We start from the raw sequence: 20,057 nt of genomic DNA on the forward strand, positions 1-20,057 counted from the left end.
TCAGACCACCGAGAATGGGTTGCAGCTCTGCTTGCAACCCGACACTGGGAAAAAGCTTCAGGGGAGCTTATTCACATGAGTTTGACCATGTGGTGGTGAAATATGGAACTGGGCCCAGTGCAAGGAGGAAAAAAGTCTACCTAGGAAAAAAAAAAAAAAAGCCAGCCTAAAGCTACACTGCTGGATTCATGTGGGGTTTGCAATGCTGACATATGGGGGCACTCTGAATTTAAATCCCAAATCTGTGCAGTTCCCGGCAAAAGGGGAAGAAACTCCAGGCTACAGAGGAAGCAAAGGAAAGGGACAGTGGAACATGGGGAGCAGGAGACAGTCCAGTATGTCCTTCACCTCCTGTCCCTTGGGGGCTGGGATGAAAATAGCTATGGTTTGATTCAATAAATCAATGTTGCTATTTAACACGTCATTTCCAACAAGTCATTCCCCAAATTCACAGCCGCAAGTGACTCATCACTACTCAGCTTTCTGAAACCCTGTACCTTGAGCCCGAGAGTACAGTCAGCAATGGTGAACAGGTTACACATAAAATCAGTTATTGAAGCAGATGACAATTCTACTTCAGCTAAACAAAAACACATTGCACTGCAAGAGTCAGGAACTGGAAGGGAATGCAGCTAACTTACTGCTGGCTAAGTATTTGCTGTCTTGCAGTCCCTGCCTGCAGGACAGGAGACCCTCTGAGACACGGAGTCCAGTCCCTTCTGGCTGTGTCCACCTTCTCAGACAGCAAACAAGGATGCATCAAATGCTGAAAAATGATGGGCTGAATGTGTAAGGACCAACTCCTAAGTCGCTTGTTTGCACAAGACAAAAAAACCACCTGCAACAAACAGCAGTGACTGTGCACGGATGCTGCCTCACAGGGCTCTCGTTGCTCACTGGCCTTCAGTAACTTCTTGGTTGTTACTACACACCACATGTCCCAGGTAATACAGGGCCTCCCACTATTAGTATCCAGATTGGTGAGCAAGAGACTGGAAAAACAGATGTTTTCCTCATCTCCGTCAATCAGGACCTAGCTGAGCCACATTAAATAGCAATCATCAACCTTTCAGAACAAGCACTTTGTGATGATGGATAGCCCAGTGCTGCCGTGGTTTGTGCTGGGTAAGAATCCAAACCAAGCTTTCAACAGGAATGGGGCAGGGTGGAAGTTTCCCCAAGAGAAACCCAGCAGTGCACAGGAGAAGGGTATCCTCCAGGGAAAACACATATTGGCAAGAGGTCTCATCTCAAGGCTCAGTAAGAGGGTATCGATATAAACAGTAGAAAAATCTTGCATTTTCTTTCCCACTTTGCGACTCCCAGGAAAAGCCCCACTAACCTCACGAAACGGCATTTCCTCCAGGACAAAGGGGAAAAAAGAAATCAATTAAACATTAACAATTATCCACATTTTCCATGGAGAGAAGTAAAACATGTCCTAAAACTGTTACTCGCTAAAGAACCTAAAGAACCTGCAATACTGATGAGCTTTTACTACTCCCAAACTCCTTCAATTGGCTTGGATACTAGCAAGTTTCCATGCTTTATCCTATGAAGCAGCAAGAACCTCACCTCCCTGAGGAAAATCACACTTTCAGAATGGAGAAGGCAAGGGTATCTGCTTTCACTGTGCTCATCAATGGCAAATGCATTTAGTCAAAAATGTGTTTGCCACTATTTGTATTCATAAACTCGTGAACTTCGCTTATGTCTTCCTGGAAATCAGTACTTTTTAATCAAGAAACAAAGTCTTTGATCCTTATTTCCTCAATCCTGTAGAAAAACTCACACGCTAGAACTCAAGCATTGCGGAAGGGAGAGAGGTCTTGCATATGGCAGCTTAGACGTACAACTGCACTCAATACACTATGAATTCGGACACCACACCAGTTTTGGCTGAGATGCTCCTGCCAGCCTCTCTATGTATAGCACCTGCAGTCTGTACCTGGTGCTGGAACGTGCCTGCACTTGTTGCTAAAACTGCAGCTTATTCTGCCCTCAGCCTATAAGCAGTGCACTTACTGTATCAGATACAGCAATTGCATCTCTGTTTTTCTTACTTAATTGCCCTGGAGAAGATAAAAATCATACAGAGGAGATGTAAACAAAACTTGTGAGCCAAATTACTTCCCTCCCCCCGTTTTCATCAGAACATGGGGAATTCTCTTGCCTACCTGGTAGAGTAAGAGTTGATTTCTGGGTTGGTTTTTTGCCACACTTGATTCTATATTCATTTATGGAATTTTCTATCTCTTGCAGCTTTTTTACAGCATCAGCATATTCTTGCTTTCTTTTCTTCTTCACATTTTTGCAGAGGTCTGGCTCACTGGCAAGCTTCTTTGCAGCTTCCACCAGCTTTTGCTGTATGATAAAATTGCTCTCCAAGTCCTGTAAAGCGGGATCCTGCAAATTCATGAGATGAGTTATTTGCTTCTACTCTGGGTAGAAATTATCAGCGATGGTTATTGGATAGAAGATCTATTTTTGTGGTAATGAAGTGAAATATTGAGCATAAAACACAGAAATACCAGAGTTTATACACAAGACGATCTAAGCATGTTAAATCCTTACATCTTATTTCTCTGACAAGTGTAAGATTATGAGATCTCTTGAGAAAGGTCCAAAGTTCTCAAGCCTGGGTGACGTAAAATAGACACCTAAATTCAGGTTTAGACCCTTCTGTTACACAAGCCAACCTGCGGGCTGTTAAACCTCCTGCTCCAAGTCCAAGCCTGAAAACACCTGTTCAAAAATCTCTCTGCTTTAGAGAAATTAAAAATGGCAATTGAAATCACCATACCTACGTAACAGGGAGTTGGAGGCTTTAATTAATTGTTTGTAAACAACTTTGAGAGGCTTGGATGAAAGGCACTGCAGAGGTGCTAAGCAACACGTTATTAAATCTGGTCAGTAGGATTTTGCTTCAATAGCATCAGTTTGCTGCAGACATGGATTACACCAGCACTGTAAGCCACGGCAGCGAGTTTTTGGTGAAAGGCAGATGCAAAGTGCCCAGCAACTACTTACTATTTGGATGATACAGCTTGTTAACAAATCTCACAAGGAATGAGGGGGAACAGTATGTGTCCAGAAACTGCATATATCTGAATTACCATATCTCCTGAGTCAGTCTCTGCCAGCAAAGTTCATATTGGCTTCTTGAGCAATATACAGAGCTTTTACTTAGGTGGAACTTGCATTAAGCCAGAGAAGTCTCCTCCTGCTGTCACCTGTCACACAACTATGCTTATGGACAGATAATTTTGCAAGGGGGACAGCGCACACCCCTGCCACGTTCTGGGTTCAAACACAATCTCAACCCGACACAAATCAATGCTTAAGAAAAGCTCATAGTCATGTGTTGCCAAATGGCCTTATGCACCTGCTCTTCTCTAATTAGCAGCAAAATGTCCATTAAAATTCAAGCAGCGTGGCGAAATCAGGGGTTCACGTCAGGGGATTTTAAGGCCTTTTGAAACAGCCAACTTCCTGATCATTTCAAAGGGAGCATGGCTGAAATAAGGGCGGTACCGGTCTAAATTTCCCAGCCCATGCAAGCGACTGTCCTAGCTGCCTTCTCTTAAACAATCAGGGAAGAGCTGGATTATTTACACCTGGCTTTGGTCACCGGTCTGGCCACCCCACCTTCACTGTGAAAACAAAGTGCAGCGCTCACCTCCTCACTCGGGAGCAGGTTGTCATCCAGCTTGAAGGCCGTGCCAACACGTCTCCTGACCTGGGGAGGCTCCTCTCCAGCGCTCAGAGGATATTCCTTGGGCATCTTGCCCGTCAGCTCCTAGGGAACAGAGAGGGCTCCACGTGAAGGCCTGGGGGGAGAGAAGGGCTCTTGCCCACCCCGACCCCAGCATAAGGTGCAGTTCTCACCGCTTCTCGCAGGCAGATTTTCTTCAGCTCCTCAACTTTCTGAAGCAGTTTTTCCTGAAGGAGTTTCTCTTTCTTCTTTAGTTCCATAATTTTCTCCTTCTTTTGTTCTTCACTGACCTCTGAATCCTGAGAGCCTGAAAAATACACTCTCTGTATCAGAGGATTTGCAGGTAAAAGCCATTTTTTTGTGGTCAGGTTAAGCAGAGATCTCCCCAAAGCAGTCCAGCCCAGTAAAACAACATGTTATTCAAAGTGCGATGTCCAGCTCTTGTGTCATCCAGCAAGCAGCTTTTTAGGAAATCTACACTTTTTCAAACCCCCACTGTATATACTTGCATGATAAGTCCCAAGTATACACCCCAAAAACCCACCACCCAGAATATAAATCAATGCGTTAGGGGTATCTACAATATACTTGATATTCTAGCTTTGACTTTGCATTCAAGACAGGCTGAGGCTCCCCACTTGGGCTTCACCTCGAGGCACCTATGTGTGGCAGCCAGACTTTTACCTCCCTCCTTTTCCCCTCCTCCAGAGTCAAGGGAGAAATCTAAAGTCCACTCCGGAGCTGAGCTTTATTTGGAAGCATTTATCTTCTCTCCTCGTTCTTGAGGAAGCTTGAGGCAATTCAACTCCTAGTACAAGCGCTTAAAGTTAGCCTGGATCAAATTTCCCTCGGATTTTAATGACACTTACAGTCATTCAAGGACTGATTGACTGGTAAACTGATATCAAATTATTCATGGACTAACAGTATATGGGCGTTTATCCATCTAGCATATTTTTATTTTCTTATTTAGTTGTGTGTGGGGGAACAGCAGATTATACCATTGACATTACTGTTTCAGATACATAACTAATACATGCCTTCACATACGTCACTGTATTTATGGTCAGCTAGCCTTGTTTTCCCTTTTAACATACACAAGCCCCACGGTACTTCGCTACCTTGCATTTACACGAAGTATTTACCTGATGAGATCAAACTGCCATTGCTGGCCATAATAAGCTGGTTCTTTGCCTCCAAAGTCACTAGCTTTGAAACTTTTGGTGTTCCCATCTCTGTCAGATCCATGGCGATATCATCCAAACTTCTAGCTGAAGGAATTTTTGCCTGAAGGAGTTTGGGGGGAAAAAAATAATTCCAGCCTCATCAAGTTACCTCTAATTAACTTCAGAACACAGGGTCACAGAAGATGACATTTCACACCTCGTCTCCCACAAAATTAAGGGCTAAAGCAACAGCATCACGCAGGAGCTCGCGGTGCACACGGTGGTGCTGGCATTCCTCTTCCCCTCTGCCCCCAAAGCCTGAACCATCTCCCAAATAAAAATCTCATTGCTGTTTGCACCGTGTTCAAAATGAACACAAGAAGGAGACAAAAGAAAAAGCAGATTAAATACTGAGAAGTGAGAATTCCCTCTTCTGTTATTACACTGCCATAGCTCTTAATTGCAGGCAGGCTAAAATGGATCGAATTACAATACTGTCACTAATAGCCTGCTCAAAACGTGGACAAAAACAATTTGTATGTTTTTCTCTGGAGACTAGTTTATCCATGGAACAACAATACACTGGAGGATATACAGGAAAGGTGTTGAAACTTATGCCTACAGTAAAATGCCTTACAACTTACTTTGCTTTGCTTTCTGTCCAAGTAAAACTGGTGTTGACTGATTGCCATCACCCAGATGGACTTGATCAGGGAAGTGTTTGCATACCAGGTTTGCACTACCAGTCCACTCTGACCAAAGGTCCTTCTTGACACTGAAATTCTGAGGAGGTGAAAAGAAATGCAATTTCAAGACAGATCTTTGAGGTTTAAAGTCCCAAATGCCTCTCTCTCAACCAGGCAAGGCTCAGCCTTTATTTTAGAGGTGTGAAAACTTGGATTTCCTTCTCCCCACCACCCGGTGCTGCTGCCCTTCCTCCTTCTTAACCTTCCCTTCATTTTACAAAGTTAAAGTTAAAGCCCCTCCTGGTTGAGCTTTGCAACATGAAGCAGCAGCAACTGCTGTGCCTTTAGTTCAGCAACGCAATTGTGTCGCTGAGACCAACAGCTGGGTAAGCTATAAACCTAGAAAGGGCGAGCAGACTGCCATGGCACCCTGAAAGGAGAGATCGGGCAGGACGGGGGACCTGGAGGGATCAGCAGGGCATCTTGTGGCTACTCCTGGCCCACCTGAGAGGCACAGCAGTCCTGTGCCAGAGGTAGAAAGAATGGCAGCAGGAGAAGCAGAAAGAAAGGTGGAGTCAGAAATTCACCCTGGGCAAAGGCTCTTTCTTCTTGGGAGGGATCTTGAGGGGAAAGCACAGGAAAGCAGCCTGCGGGTGAGCTCCCATCCTAACCGGCAGTGCTCCTTCAGGCCCCTGACGGCTCAAGCTCAGAGGAGGGAGCATCGCTGCCAAGGCAGGGGAGGGCAGAAGGTATGCAAGAAAGTCCTGTCCAGGTCCTGCTGGCTGCATTCCCGGATCTCCTGCTGCACAGGCACGTTACAGCGGCCTCTCAGGGAAGGGTTTTGTAAAGCGAGCAGATTTGGCCATGACAAATAGTCATCCTTCTGCTCCAAGAACTCCCTCAGCGGACAACATAGGCAATTTGAGAGAAGGACACCCAGAGCTGTAACACATGAAGAGTTGCTCCAGGTTGCTCACTATGGCTATCACCTTCCTTCTGCAACACTGCAGCACTACTTGTCCATTGCCCACAGACCGGACCCAGCCCTGGTCTGTCCTGCCAAACGCAGGATCAGGCTCAGTATTGCAAAGCCCAGAGTAAACTCAGGTCTGTGCTGAACTCGGAGGCACCTCCCATCCCCGTCTGTTAACACAAGATGATGAATCCTCAGTCTGGGTAAAGATTCATCCTGCTGCTACAACTGCCTCCTCCAGCCTTACCTGCGGGGATCGTGTACTTCCACAGCAAATTTCTTTTCACGGAAATAGAGATTTTCCAGCTGTTTCCATTGAAATAGCTAGGAGAATTGGGAGAGAGAAGCAGAACAGTGTTACTCCAAGAACCACCAGTTTTCTCCCCCCAAGGTTATACAATTTCAGCAAATTACAACTCCTGTGTATCTTCAGCTATGTCCTTTTCTCTCTGATTAGATGCAAAAATCTCTATACAAAGTAATTGCATAGACACCTATGGTCTCTTCCCTCAGTCAGCACATCCCCAGGGAACGGCAGTGGCTCGAGGAAAACCAAGACCTTTCTCTTGTGAAGACACTGGGTGAGAGATTCAGCATGACATTCTGGAGCAGGGGTACAAAACGTACAGAGAAAGAGCAGCTCCAAGAAGAAGCCACCCCACAACACATACTTCTGTAAGGAAACCACAGATTTCCTGCAAAGTGCCAGCTGGGAGAAGAGATCAAAGTCAACCAGGGCTTGGCAGCTGCACCCGTGGGATCAGAATTTCATACGAATCTGCTCTCCCTCTGCACCAGCATTAGCCACTCTCCAGAGATGATCCATCAGGGGCTGCATCTTCTCAGCCCAGCTTTGGCTAAGCTGTTCCCCGGCCCCTCGGTGCAGGTTTCTGCAGCACCACCTCCTGCCCCCTTCTCCAGCAGTGCCAGGGTGCGTGGGTGCACATGGAGACCCGTACAGGTGTCCCCAAGGGTGTCACCCGAAGATGACGGGGTGCAGCAGCACACGCTGTAGTTCACAGCCGGCTGCTTGCCAGAGCCCGCGGGGAGGTGCCTGAGGAACTTCCACCCAGGACGGGCAGGCAGGGCCAGCGTTAAGTGGGAGAGATCAGCTTGGAAAGTCAGTGATCCAGCCCAGGCACCCGAGCCATTACAGCAACCTCCTCCTTCCCCACAGGAGTTTTCCGAAAGCATTCAAGGCTGTAGCCACCGCACCAGAAGTCCCCAGGACACACAACGTTCCCGCTCACCTCTGCCAAAACCCAACACGCCGCGCTCCGACTACAGAAGAACTTCAAGTTTGGTAAAAAATTACATATTATGCCATGCTTCATTTAAAACATTCTTAACACAAATCGTAAATGAAACATAACCCAGTGCCTGTGCTTGTGGGGAAAACTCTGGCTCTTTCAGTGACCTTTCCCTCTGTTTAGTTAAAACTTTCCTTTGTAATACTACAATTTATTATTAGATCCTGCTATATGAAAAATGCAGCAAAGGGGAAATGTCATTTATGTAAACTAATAAGTCACTTTCTGAAAGATCGTGGAAGTTTTACTCTGCTGCTTAATTAAGTTTATCTTTGTATTGAAGGCACCCTGTCCAATCACACTACTTTCAGAAGTGCCCTCTTTATAACTTGGCATTAAGCTATTAAATAAATAAATAAATTTTAAAAAATTTAACAAGAAAACAGCTCAGGCAGTACGTCCGGACGTTGAGCAATAGCGCCCGTGGGTGCCGCAGCAGGCAGGGATCCCCCGCCGGACCCCGGCGGGCGGGCGGCCCCCCGCCCCGCTCAGCCCGCCGGGCAGGCTGCCCTCCCCGCACTCACCTCCCCGCACCACCGGCCCCTTCTCCCCGGCACCACCGGCCGCTCCGGAAAGCGTCAAGGGCGACATGAGAAGAGCAGAGCAAGAGGCGGCCGCCGTGCCATCCCTCCCCACTGCCGGCGGCCTGTCGTGCTGCTCCGCTTTCGCCGGCTTCGCCTCCCACTGCTGACACATGCCTGACATCACCGCCTCTCCCGGCGGCGACGCCTCCCCAACCCACCCTTTCCCTCAAGATAAATGGAAAACTGAACCGAGGAGAGAACAGACGAGGGTTTCTACCAAGGGGCTGCACCCCTTCAGAGCACCCTGAGGCTGCGCAGGGGGCCGAGGTGGGAGCCAGCATGGCGAGGGGGCTCAGCAGGCAGCCCGGGCCCCCGCGGCGGCCGAGTCCCGGCCCTGCCGGCGTTGACTCACGCCCGAGAGGCAACAGGTTGGACCAGAAGCATCGCGCCGCGTTCCCGGCCGCCCCGCTCCCACGCTCGTAAAAACGACGGGTGTGCTTCAAACATGACCTCTGGAAAAAACACTGCCTCGCTGCCTCTTATCGGCTGCGGGTGCTGACACCCTGTCCCCTTTATCGCTTCCTCTGGGTTTTTCCCCTCCGGACGCGCTCGGCATTCCCGAGGGCTGCGGGAGAAGGGTGAGCTGTCCTAGGGGCAGCGGGGGTGAAGAGGGTCGCATGTGGCAGGGGGACAACACGCAGCTGCCCCACCGCCTTGAGCAGCCTCCTGCCCCGGCAGAGGGACACGCCGGCACTCCAAGGGGCTGGGCGCACCCTTCCATGAGCAGCTGCCTGTGCAAATCCAACGGCAACCCCCGGGTGAGATGCATCCCTGATCATCTGTGGTGCCAAGAACGATTAAAAAAAAAAAAAAAAAAAAAAAAAAAAAAAAGCCTTTGCATTTGTAAGGAAACCTGCATGGAATTGCCTCAGGATGTGGGTAGAGCTTTGCCCCATTTCCTCCCCACCCTGTGAGATCCATCCCAGCCCAAAAAGGAGCTGACAGGCGCCCGAAGCATTTGCAGCCGGGTACATTCAGCACAAAGATATTTGCCTCCTTGCCCGAAGACACACGGGACTGGGATAACTCCAGCTCCCCCCTCTGCTGCTCCGTGGCAGGAGAGATGGGGAAGCAGTGTTTGAAATTCTGCACACAGGACACATTTTTGCTCTTACGGACTGAAAAGCACCCTGTCCTTAAGCTACCTCACTTAAGAACAATATAAGCTCCGTAGCAATCAACTCCTGCAGTCAGGTCATTAAAAAAAAAAAAGACCAATGATTAGATGAGTAGCTTCAGAATAAGTTGTGGACAAATAGTATTCATACAGGTGCACTTAAAAATAATAATGAAGGAATGTATTAACAAGTTTCTGCCTAACATGTCTGGATTCATGAAGACAAGAGGAAAAAAAGGCCTCAATACAAACAAAGGCAAAAATAAAGTAATAAAGAATAAACCAGAGTAAACCAAACGAAATTCTACAAACTCCTTCAGATAAAATTTTTCTAAATTGTGGTCAAAAGGCAATACTCGGGAAACTGTCACTGCACTAGAGTTTTCCTGCTCCCTTCAAATAATCCCTAACTCTGTATAGACATGTTTCTAAATCGTTCCTAATTTCAATCTTACCTAAACTACATGCATATTAAAAGACAAAAGAGTTGTAAAAAAAAAAATCTGGAAATCTGAAACTGGTTTTTGAGGGCTGGAAGAACAATTAGGAATAATTAAAATGTTTTTGTGGAAGTTTTGCAATGTATGTTCCCTTTAACCAGATGATTAGGTCCACCTGAGCTAATGAATGTTTTCTTAATAGCCTTCCCATCCATTTAGATAGGAAAACTCCCACTGAGCATAGCAGGGGCTGCCTGTCCGACTCTACAGGCAGAATTTGGCCTGGTCAAGGTTTGTTTTCTGGGTCTTTTTGGAGAAGGCGGAGGTGCAAAGCTCTCTGATCACACCTCATTACTCAGGCACCTCTGTGCACCAGCCAGACTCCTACCACCCAGCTGCTGCTTTTGCCAGCCCATGAGTTTAAGCTTCCTGCATTTCTACTGTGATCCTCTTCGAGACACTACAGAATGCTGAACAAAAAGATATCGCCCTCCTAACCCTCTTTCCCATGCTAAAAGAGCTGTAATTGTAGTCTAACAAGACACAAAGCAGACACAGACTGCTTAAGTAGTGAAACACCTTAATAAAAGAAGCAGCTGGTTTTTTACCTGGCTGATCTTGCATCCAGTTTTGAATAAAATGCAAGTTTGTCTGGGCCTGACAGCAGGAGCTCACTGGCTTGGAAAAACGGCCCCATCAGGATCGCAGAGCAGGAGCTGGCAGAGCCCCCACCTCGAGAGATGTGCAAGAGAGCTGCTCAGGGGCCCTTTGCTTAATATTCCTATCAGCCTGATCCATTTTGTTTAAAAAAAAAAGATTTAAAAAATCCTTTTTTTTTTTTTTTTTTCTTCTTTTTCTTTTTTCGCAAGGGTGTGAAAATCTGGAAAGAAGCTGGCTGCAGGGGTTGCGTGGCCAAGCACAACATGTGCCAGGGTTGCACCTGGGATGTTTCCAAGGTTGATGGCAAATTCTGACCAAGAGCTAAATTACTCACATCTCTGAATTTCCACCCAAGGGATCACTGGGTAAGGTCAGCGTGGAAGTGCAAACCATACTGCAGCATTTGCAGCAGCCTTTCCCTCGGGAAGCACTTTCAAAGCACCTCATGGTACGTGCAGTGCCTGGAAGGAGGTTCGGCAACCAGCATCACAGGGACTGGCTGGGAACGGCAATCTCAAGACAAATCTGGCAATTCAGACCAAGGAAACATAAACGATTTCTGCCCACAGGAATGTACTCCACCCCGATGAAGGAAATTACCACCCTGCCCGCAACGGTGGAAGAAGGGCTGTGTTTCAGCCCCTCCGCTGCAGTTTGCTGTCTGGCATGCTACCTTCAACTGAAATCTTTTTGTTTTACATTGCTATGCCTGGCCATGGAGGGAGGCATTTGAGGGGATGGCAGGAGAGCCCAACTGCCTCACCTGCAGCAACTTCTGAGAGAAGGCAGCAGACGGCTCCCACCTGTGCCAGCATAATAAATTGGCAGAGCTCACCTGGAGGCATCCTTCATCTCTTACATATTAAGCCAGTCCTCTAAAAGCCTCTTCAGTCACATTTTTTTCTAATACATTATGATCCATCCTTGCCCAGTTCTCACTAGCATTGGCATTAACCAGAATGAGAGATGCCTCGGCACCAAAAAAAACCTGTCCCAAAACCTGTTTGTTTTGGGGCAGGTGACACTCAAGCAACTTTCTGCACATCTGGAAGGAACTGAATTTCAGAGCGGTCTCATAACAGCTCTGTGTTTATTTTAAATAATTATGCACACTTAGTATCTCGTCTAAACCAATGGCTTCTAGTTGGCGAGAAATAAACACCGTAAAAGAAATCTCTGCCTAGTTAGATACGCCTGCTGAGAAGCCTGTATAAATGCTGTTGTGTTCTGAACCATTCAGCAAAGCAGGACAGCAAATTTACATTAAGTAAATGTTCCGCGAGGGAAAACTTTCAGCATCAGCTCTTAGTATATGTTGAAGTAAAAGAAAAATATCATAAATATTACCCATTTCAAAACTAGTATACTCTAACAAAAACACTTCTGAGAACATAATGTATTCAAGACAACCAGCAGTAGAATCGAAATCCTTGTAGATTTGAAACAATACCATACCAAGATTAGTTCTTCTCTTCAGATATTATAGTTCATTTATCACCAGGGAGTCGCCCACAGAAACACAATGAAGTGGGAGAACAAGTCAAAAAGCCAGCAAGCTGCCTTCTCACATTCCCATCCCTCAGAGGATCACCACATATTGGCTGAACGCAGAATAAACTCAACTCATACCCTCGTACACGCTCCATAAACAAGACGACGCATTGTTTATCTCACCAGCGAGAAGAATAGGGGTAGAGATAAAAGGGAGATCTACTCTGTTTTGAAACAGCATACGAAGTCCTGGGACTCGTTTTATGCTTTTCCTAATTGATTCAGAGGAGATTGGGGACAGGATCTTGGCATGCCACCCCATTGCAAGCAGGAGGCATCTCTCGGTATTAACTGCAGCTGAAGGGAGAATACGTTCGCAAAGCAGCAGGACTGCAGAGTTAATCCTAGGTCTGAGCTGAAATCTGAACCAGGGTTGCCAAACCCAGTCTTTTTATGCCCTGTGAGACTTCAGGATTATAATCAACTGAGCTCAGTGTAACCTCCAGCCAGTGTGGAGCCGCTGCTTTTATCTGTGAAGAAAAAGACAATTTTCATAAATGACACAAAAAATAATTCTCCATTTTCAGTCTATTACAGCGCTGGAGGACAGTGCTCCCCTTGGCTCCCATCAGCTCGCAGTCCCGGGCGAGGGGTAAAACATGGGCTCGCTTCGCTAGAAACCGCTTCCAAAGAAATACAAGCTTTCAGGAGTGACTTACAGCAACAAAACTCCTTTCTCCAAACCATCTCAGGTCAACCAGCAAAATATTACTAGCCAGACTCAAACCTCCCCAGCCAGCTTTACACAGACAGACAGACACGGCAGGTTCTCCTGGTCCAGCCCTGAGTTACACACTGTCCTCTCCACCACCACACGTTCCCCTCACGGGTGACTGACGGTACATGTGCAAGCACTGGCGAGGCTGGGTGATACGCATCTGGAGATTGCTTCATCCAGGTCTGTCTTGCAAGTTGTTTCCTGTGAAGAGTTCTCAACCTTGGACTTCACACAACAGTGTTGATCCAACAACAAAATCTTGGGATAACCACTGTGCTCCAAGGCTCATATTTAGGTCTCTTTGCCTAAAGACCTACTTGGATAAAGCCAAAAGATTTCACTTTTTGAGCAGGATGGTTATATTTGTTGGGAATTAATTGACACTGCATTAATGAGTGCAGTTAGATTTTTTTTTTTAAATATATATATATATTATTATTCTGAATATGAACTTAGCTCTTACCAGATGCCTGTGATGAACACATTACATCTACATCTGATAGCAGCCATTAACATGGCACAGACGACATGGGGAGCAGCATAAAACTGCCTGGCATCAATTCAGCTGGAGCACAGGCACCAATTCCTGTTCAAAGCCTCCCACCTGAAACTCAACAGCTTGCCCACTGCAGCCAGTATCAGAGAGGTTTGCACACCCAGAGATCACTTGTACCTTTAAAATTAGGAAAGGCCAGCTTGGTGTTCATTAGACTTGGACTCAGCCTTTCCCTTTTATTGAGTTAATCAGCTGCATGTATATTTAAACATCACTAACTGGAGAAGTGGAGCACAATAAGGATTCTCTTTCCCAGATGGCTAGGGATAAACACAACAGCACTTTTGATCCACAGTATAAACAGCAGGATAACACCAGCACATGGCAGTTGTGAGTTTGGCTCCATCCCGAAAAGCAAAGCAAGAAAATTCTGCTAAATCCAGCAAAACTAGCACCTCTGCTCCAAAAGACAGACATAGTTCACATGCCTACTCCCCCTCTTGCCTGCTGCTTCAGAAAGGACTGTGCTTGCTGACTCCTCAGAGACTCAGGCAAGCTATACAGACTCTTCTCTCTCTGAAATATATTCCGATACATTCATAAATATGAACAAACAACAATACTGGCTAAAAAGAAACTTCTGTCTGCTGCACCACAGTCAGCAAGGCTACAGCTACACTGAAATAAACAGCAGTGTCTCAACATTTTAACTCCAAAACCAAGTCTGGACGTGGGTGCCTCTCTAGACCCAGCATCTGTTTTCCCCCCCGAAAGCAAGCTGATTGCAATTACTTCCATGGATCACATCAGAAGTGCACTTTGTATTTCAAACTCTGATACACTTTTTCTATAAATAAACTGTTTGCAACATGTTAAAAGTAGTCATGACTCGGACAAGCTGTAGCTTAAGTCATTTTTGTCCCCTTCTATTAACACCAGACAGAAATCTGTAAGGATACTACAGCCATATCCATCCCCACTTTTTCAATCAGCTTATTGGCATTAAACCTTCCCTCTGCCTTTAGGCTCCTCTCTCCCACCTTCCCTTTTAATCTCTATCCTCGGTTGTATAATTATAATTACAGTAAAGGAGACAACTATTATAATTTCCATTGTAACACTTTCACTATAGAGGTGACCTTTGGTTTTTATTTTATTTTATTTTTCTTAAACACAGCTCCTGCTACGTTCAAAGGCAACGCCTTGTAACTAACTGCAGCAGGGTGTGACTTGGTATCTGGGCCCTGCTGACCTTAAAAAATGTTCTTAATCTGCCTGGTTGATGTTGTAAACTGAAATCCCACAAGCATAAAAACTGCTTGGCGAAGCAATGCTTCTAGCCAGGCAGGCTGCATTTACTTGGAAAGCATTGCTGGTCACAGCTGGACATCTTGGCTAGAGAACCATCCGTGTTTGACCTGACCTGAAAATCTTGTAGATGTTACCTACAAACAGGGAAGTGCTCAAGAGCAAGAGGAGCTCCTTGATGCTCTCCTTTGATGATCAATGGCTGCATTAACATTGACTTCATTTTTTAGGGTTCCTCTTGTGTCACTGTCGTTTAGAAGAGGCATGGTAAGAAAGACCTGGGACGAAACTATGTGCTTTACTAAACAAAGCAAAGGAAGGACATATGAGTTCAACCTTGGACACACAGGTATATAAATATACCAAAAGAAACCAAGTCATAGCCTGCTCTGGAAAAAGAGAAGATCAAGTTGGGAGCTTGAAGGGGAATTACTCTTAACAAGGAAGTTTTGTTAAGCTGTGTTTTTTGGCACAAATACACTAAACAATATCATTTTGCAAATATAAAATTCCCTGGCAGGAAGCACTCACTTCATGTGAGCTCCTGCCCAGATCATTCCCGGGGAAGGAGAACAGCAAAACCCCAGGTCTCCATCTCCTCATGGCTTAGATGTTCCAACAAAGACATGACCAGAAAGCAACCACACACCGCCGGCCCCTGCACATGCAGTGCTGGCTCTTCCCCCCAGCCAAGCGCGTTAAATAACTCTTCAAAGACTATCAGGGCTCAGTCCTGTTGCAGGGAGACGTATGCAGCTACAGGACTGGGCAAGCTCCCAACACATCGTGTGCCTGGGCTGCATGATGGGTTTTCAAGGCTGCCGGCAGAAGAGCCTGTTGCGGCTGGCTGACAGGGGCTTTGAGGGAGCCAGCAGTGCGATACGGGGCCCTCTGCCTTGTTTAAACAACAAGGGAGGTTGTTGGCAGGGTTCACTCTGCAGGAGACACACTGGAGAGCACAGGGATGGAAAAAGAGAAGAACGACCTCCAGTATTTGGCATGTACTCTCAATCCCCCCTTACAACTTGTTGCATCATGGAAACATACAGTTGCCTAAACAGGCCTGCAGTTTCACACAGTTCCCCCTGCATTTCATGGATATCAGTGGAGCCTTTTACCACTTCACACGCGAAAAACACCTACGAAAGCCAAGTGAAAACACTGCTTAGGTACAAGGCCTTTAGTTCAGGACTTGCAGAAACCCAGTTGCTTCATACTTCTGCAGTTATCCCTGCAGGCTGCCAAAATTCCTGTCCAGACTGTCCTGAGACCACCAAACTCAAGACGACACACAAGCCAAAGCTCCCAAAGGGAGTTTCCACTATGTGAGAGGGAGAGTTTTACTGCCTCCGTGCCAGCAGAATTCTCCTCCTCCCTCCAGCCCGTTGTCTTTTGCTCACTAGTCTAACAAGCAACAGCTTGAAAAAGCATATTCTGACATGCACCACCACCTGCCTCCCCCCGAAAAAAATCAAATGCAAAAAACTTACTTTTCTGGGCTTAACTTTGTCTTGTAAGTCGTACTGGCCTATTCCTTTGTAACTTATTCCAAGCCACCACGGGATTCCTTGTTTATCCTGAAAAATGGACGTCTACATGAACCAACAGCTACTTAAGAATTAAGCAATTCCAAGATTACAGCCCATTTCATTCTGTGACAAGTACAAGTAGGTACGGAACAAGGACATTTTTCGCAAACAAATTGATGTGAAGTGGATTGCTGGGGTGAATGTCAAAACTTTCTCCCTTGCCTTCTCAGGCAGAGACAAGAAACTACATGGTGGTTGTGCAAAGTGGACAAAAAAGTGACAGTGCTGCTGAAACAACGGGGTGTCTCTTGTTGCAGGAGTGGCTGTGAGGGGAGGAAGGCTATGGGACAGAAAAAAATAGTGGCCAGTGACTGCATCCACTGAATTCAGGCATGGACAGCCGCAGGAGAAGAGAACAGCACAAAACATCAGCTTCGCAGGTACCACAGTCATGGCCATGACTCAAAAGTAAGGAGACATCATCTCTGCTGAACTCTTCTGCACAAAACACTTTGGCCCAGGCTCTGCTCTACAAACAGGAATAAATGGTGTATTTCCATCACTCTCCAAAAATGTTTCTCAGAATCTCCCCACTCCAAGTATGCACCCACTAATCACCTGCCACTTAGAAGTAGTCTCTTCTACATTGTGGGTTTTTTTCTGACCTTGATTAGCAATGTCTCTGGGGAAACTATTAACTGCTTCAGATCTAGAAGTGATCTCCAGTTTAATTAAGCTGATATGAATTTAGCTCCTGATAGGATTACAGAAGGTTTTACAAAGATTCCTTTCCGTCTTCTGTAGCACATAATGCTTTGCTGCTCTCTGGAAACAATTTTTAAAGAATATTGAAGGAAGGAAAATTATAGAGGTTGAAAAATGGGGGGCTTAATTCTGATAGAAGAGCACTGAATCAAACTACTCCTATAGGAATGTAATCATACGTAATAAGCTAAGCAATCACATTATCTATGGGCATTTACTAACCTTTACTCCATAGTAATGAACTCCATATGTTGGCAAAGCTTCTACCACTTTCATGTACCTGTAGACAGATTTATAGCCTATCAGATGATTTTCTCTGGAGGGAATAATATCTATTAACATTTTTTTTCACACATACATTCAGGACATGTCATTTATCATTTGTATATTTTGAAGGTCTTAATAATTGAAGCCCCATGTTTTCAGAAAAAACTTAGCATCCTGCCTCGGGGAAAGATGTGATATTTTGGCCTAGCTAAAGCGAATGGAAAATCTCTCATATAACAAAACATTCAATCTCTTATCAGAAGGTCAGAGAACTGAAAGTAAAAATTCTGAACTGAACCTGTGAGCCTTTTGGGAAATGTTGGTGGTAAAGACCTGTCTATAATTATTCCGTTATGGTGTTTTGGTTACAATGGACAGCCTCCAATCGAAGTGTTCATGCAGTTGTAACGACTGTTCCATGAGACAATTCAGACAACCACTGAACAGACAATTTCTTCCCGTGTTCCTATTGAAAGAAGCCCCTGAATTATTGAGACAGTTGCAGGCACCGAGCTACGTGAGAAAAACTGCAAGTTGTCTGCATGCAACCATGGTAATCATCTCAAATTTCTTGGTTAGTACCATGTCCCACTGCATTTGCCTATAGGAAGTACAGTAATATTAACGGTAAATTAAAAAAATAAAATTCCATGGGCTCTGTATGCATCTTGGAAGACCTTGTTCTTTTGAAAGCCAAATTCTCAACATTTCAACAAACATGCATTTGGTTTTTTTACAGGACCTAAGATAATACTCGCCCTTAAGAGTCTGGTGTGAAAACTAATTGATAGCAAACACAGTATGGAAAACAGTTTTCCGATAAAGTAAGGTTCAAATAATTTCTCTTACATTTCAGGTATCTGAATAAAGACACACAACCTTAACTGGAAGCCTGTGAAATCTGAAATTTCAAATAATTTAGCTTTGAAATATAACTCAATAAAAAAGAATCTGACAGATACAAATGGTAAAGTTTGCAAGCAATAATGACCAAAACAGCCTGCATTGCCACTTCTCAACAAAAAAGAATTAAAAAAATGTAAAAATATCAGCCTCACAAATTAACAAGTGTCATACTCACTGAACAATGGCTTGTCCTCTGGTCAGACCTTTAATTTGCGTATAATGCTCAATTACTCTGTCCTCACTGCAACACAAGCACAAAACCCAATTCAGAGGCTCAGTGACTTTTTTCATGTGTGACGGCATCTGTCAAAATTCAGACGCCTGCTCAGCATGCAGAGAAGTGTCCCTCTGTACGTTTCTTGCTCTGGTTTACATTCTGTTTCTTACTGATTTCTTTCCCACCCTTCATTAAGCAGCGTGGAGCTGCCTGGCTGATCTCTGCCATCGCATGCTGCGTTCCAGACTAATTAACGAATCATTTCGGATCAGCCTGCTCTGCTGCAGATGCTGCTGCAGAATAATGGTACTAATTGTATAAATTCATTTTCACATTCTAAAGGACCAAAACTTCAAAGGATGGTTAATGCCCCATATGTTAGAAGAAGTTAAACCAGAAATGTTTTCCTTCCAGTGTATTTTCCCCTGACATTTCATAGGTGAAGAAATATAGATTTGTCAGCAATGACCTTTTTGCATTTTTCCTGTTATGTACTTCAACATTTTGTTTTAGCGGAATGCAAAATAAAATATGCATTTAAGTGTCAGACACCTGAAGGCAAAGAAAAACCCAGCAGTATTCATTCTGGAAAAAAAAAAACCAAATCATAAGCAAGTACTAGTATACTTGAAAATCCATCAGGTACACATCAAGCCTAAAAAACAAAAACAAATGAGGGAGTCAAACTTGCACAAAGGCATCAATTCCAAGGAAACAATACTGTTGATTCATCCCAAATGCTGTGTTCCTTTACAGCAGACTCAAGCCACAAAATTGGACCTGCTCTTCTGTTTCAAGCTTTTCTAGTTTATTTTCGCTCCCTGTCCTGTTGAGGAGGGCAGCTGGGTGGGCATCTAGCAGCCAGCCAAGGTCAACCCACCACAGAGGCTCTACTGTGTGACAGCTGAAGAGCAAGGTGCTCTTTGCAAACCCAGGCTTGGCTGGAGTTCAGATTTCAGCTCTTTCTAATGCGTGGTCCCCACATACTCTGATCCAGCAGTTTCTGATCCAGCAATTTAATTTGAGCAAACTTTCAATGAGGGATTTGCATCAGATCTTGCATAATTTATAACCTTCTAAAAACTGGAAATGCTTGAACATGAGCAATTAGGTCCAAGTCCTATATCATACAGGCAGAAAACTTTTAAAAGAGTTTGCAAAACTGTATAAAAGTGATCTTGTCATTACAATTCATAGCAACGATTTACATTTTAAATTAAATAGCTCACCAGTACGCAAGTGATGGATGCTCCTGCAGTGTCTTGGTAGGAAATACAGGCAGTGTCTTCAAGTCTTTTCTAGTGTTTTCATCACTAAAAAAAAAAAAAGGCACAGAGTCACTGCTAGTGAATCATAGATGGAATCATTAGTTTCAGCAGAAGGAAAGGGCTGTATTTGCCCCATAGGGTGCATTGCCCCATATCAGACTGTCATAGCAACGTAACTCTATAGGCCCTCTCACATGACAGTCACGTATATGGTGTCATGCAGACTCATGTTGTAACTCATTATACAGACACGTGATTCTCGGGCCACTGTGGCGGGAGCACCGAATCAATATTTACCTTCCACACACTCACTCTATTTGCCGAGTGCAGAATGAGCCCTGAAACAGCTGCAGAAGGAAAGCCTCTGCCCAGAAGCAAGGC

At 45.1% G+C, this 20,057-nt stretch overlaps 1 protein-coding gene across 1 annotated transcript in view; it reads right to left on the minus strand.

Moving 5' to 3' along the window:
• FRMD4B (FERM domain containing 4B) overlaps positions 1 to 20,057 on the minus strand; it is a gene marked incomplete at its 5' end in the record, with an annotated part of 84,396 nt that overhangs the window by 9,154 nt on the left and 55,185 nt on the right. The window contains 10 exons of the mRNA XM_082321242.1: positions 2,178 to 2,406; positions 3,680 to 3,799; positions 3,889 to 4,022; positions 4,861 to 5,002; positions 5,526 to 5,664; positions 6,788 to 6,864; positions 16,215 to 16,301; positions 17,241 to 17,298; positions 18,367 to 18,432; positions 19,638 to 19,721. Of these exons, the coding sequence (XP_082177368.1) occupies positions 2,178 to 2,406; positions 3,680 to 3,799; positions 3,889 to 4,022; positions 4,861 to 5,002; positions 5,526 to 5,664; positions 6,788 to 6,864; positions 16,215 to 16,301; positions 17,241 to 17,298; positions 18,367 to 18,432; positions 19,638 to 19,721 (1,136 nt within the window). The remainder of the gene's footprint in view (positions 1 to 2,177; positions 2,407 to 3,679; positions 3,800 to 3,888; positions 4,023 to 4,860; positions 5,003 to 5,525; positions 5,665 to 6,787; positions 6,865 to 16,214; positions 16,302 to 17,240; positions 17,299 to 18,366; positions 18,433 to 19,637; positions 19,722 to 20,057) is intronic.

Source organism: Platalea leucorodia, assembly GCF_965183815.1.
Source record: "Platalea leucorodia genome assembly, chromosome: 9".
NCBI lineage: Eukaryota > Metazoa > Chordata > Aves > Pelecaniformes > Threskiornithidae > Platalea > Platalea leucorodia.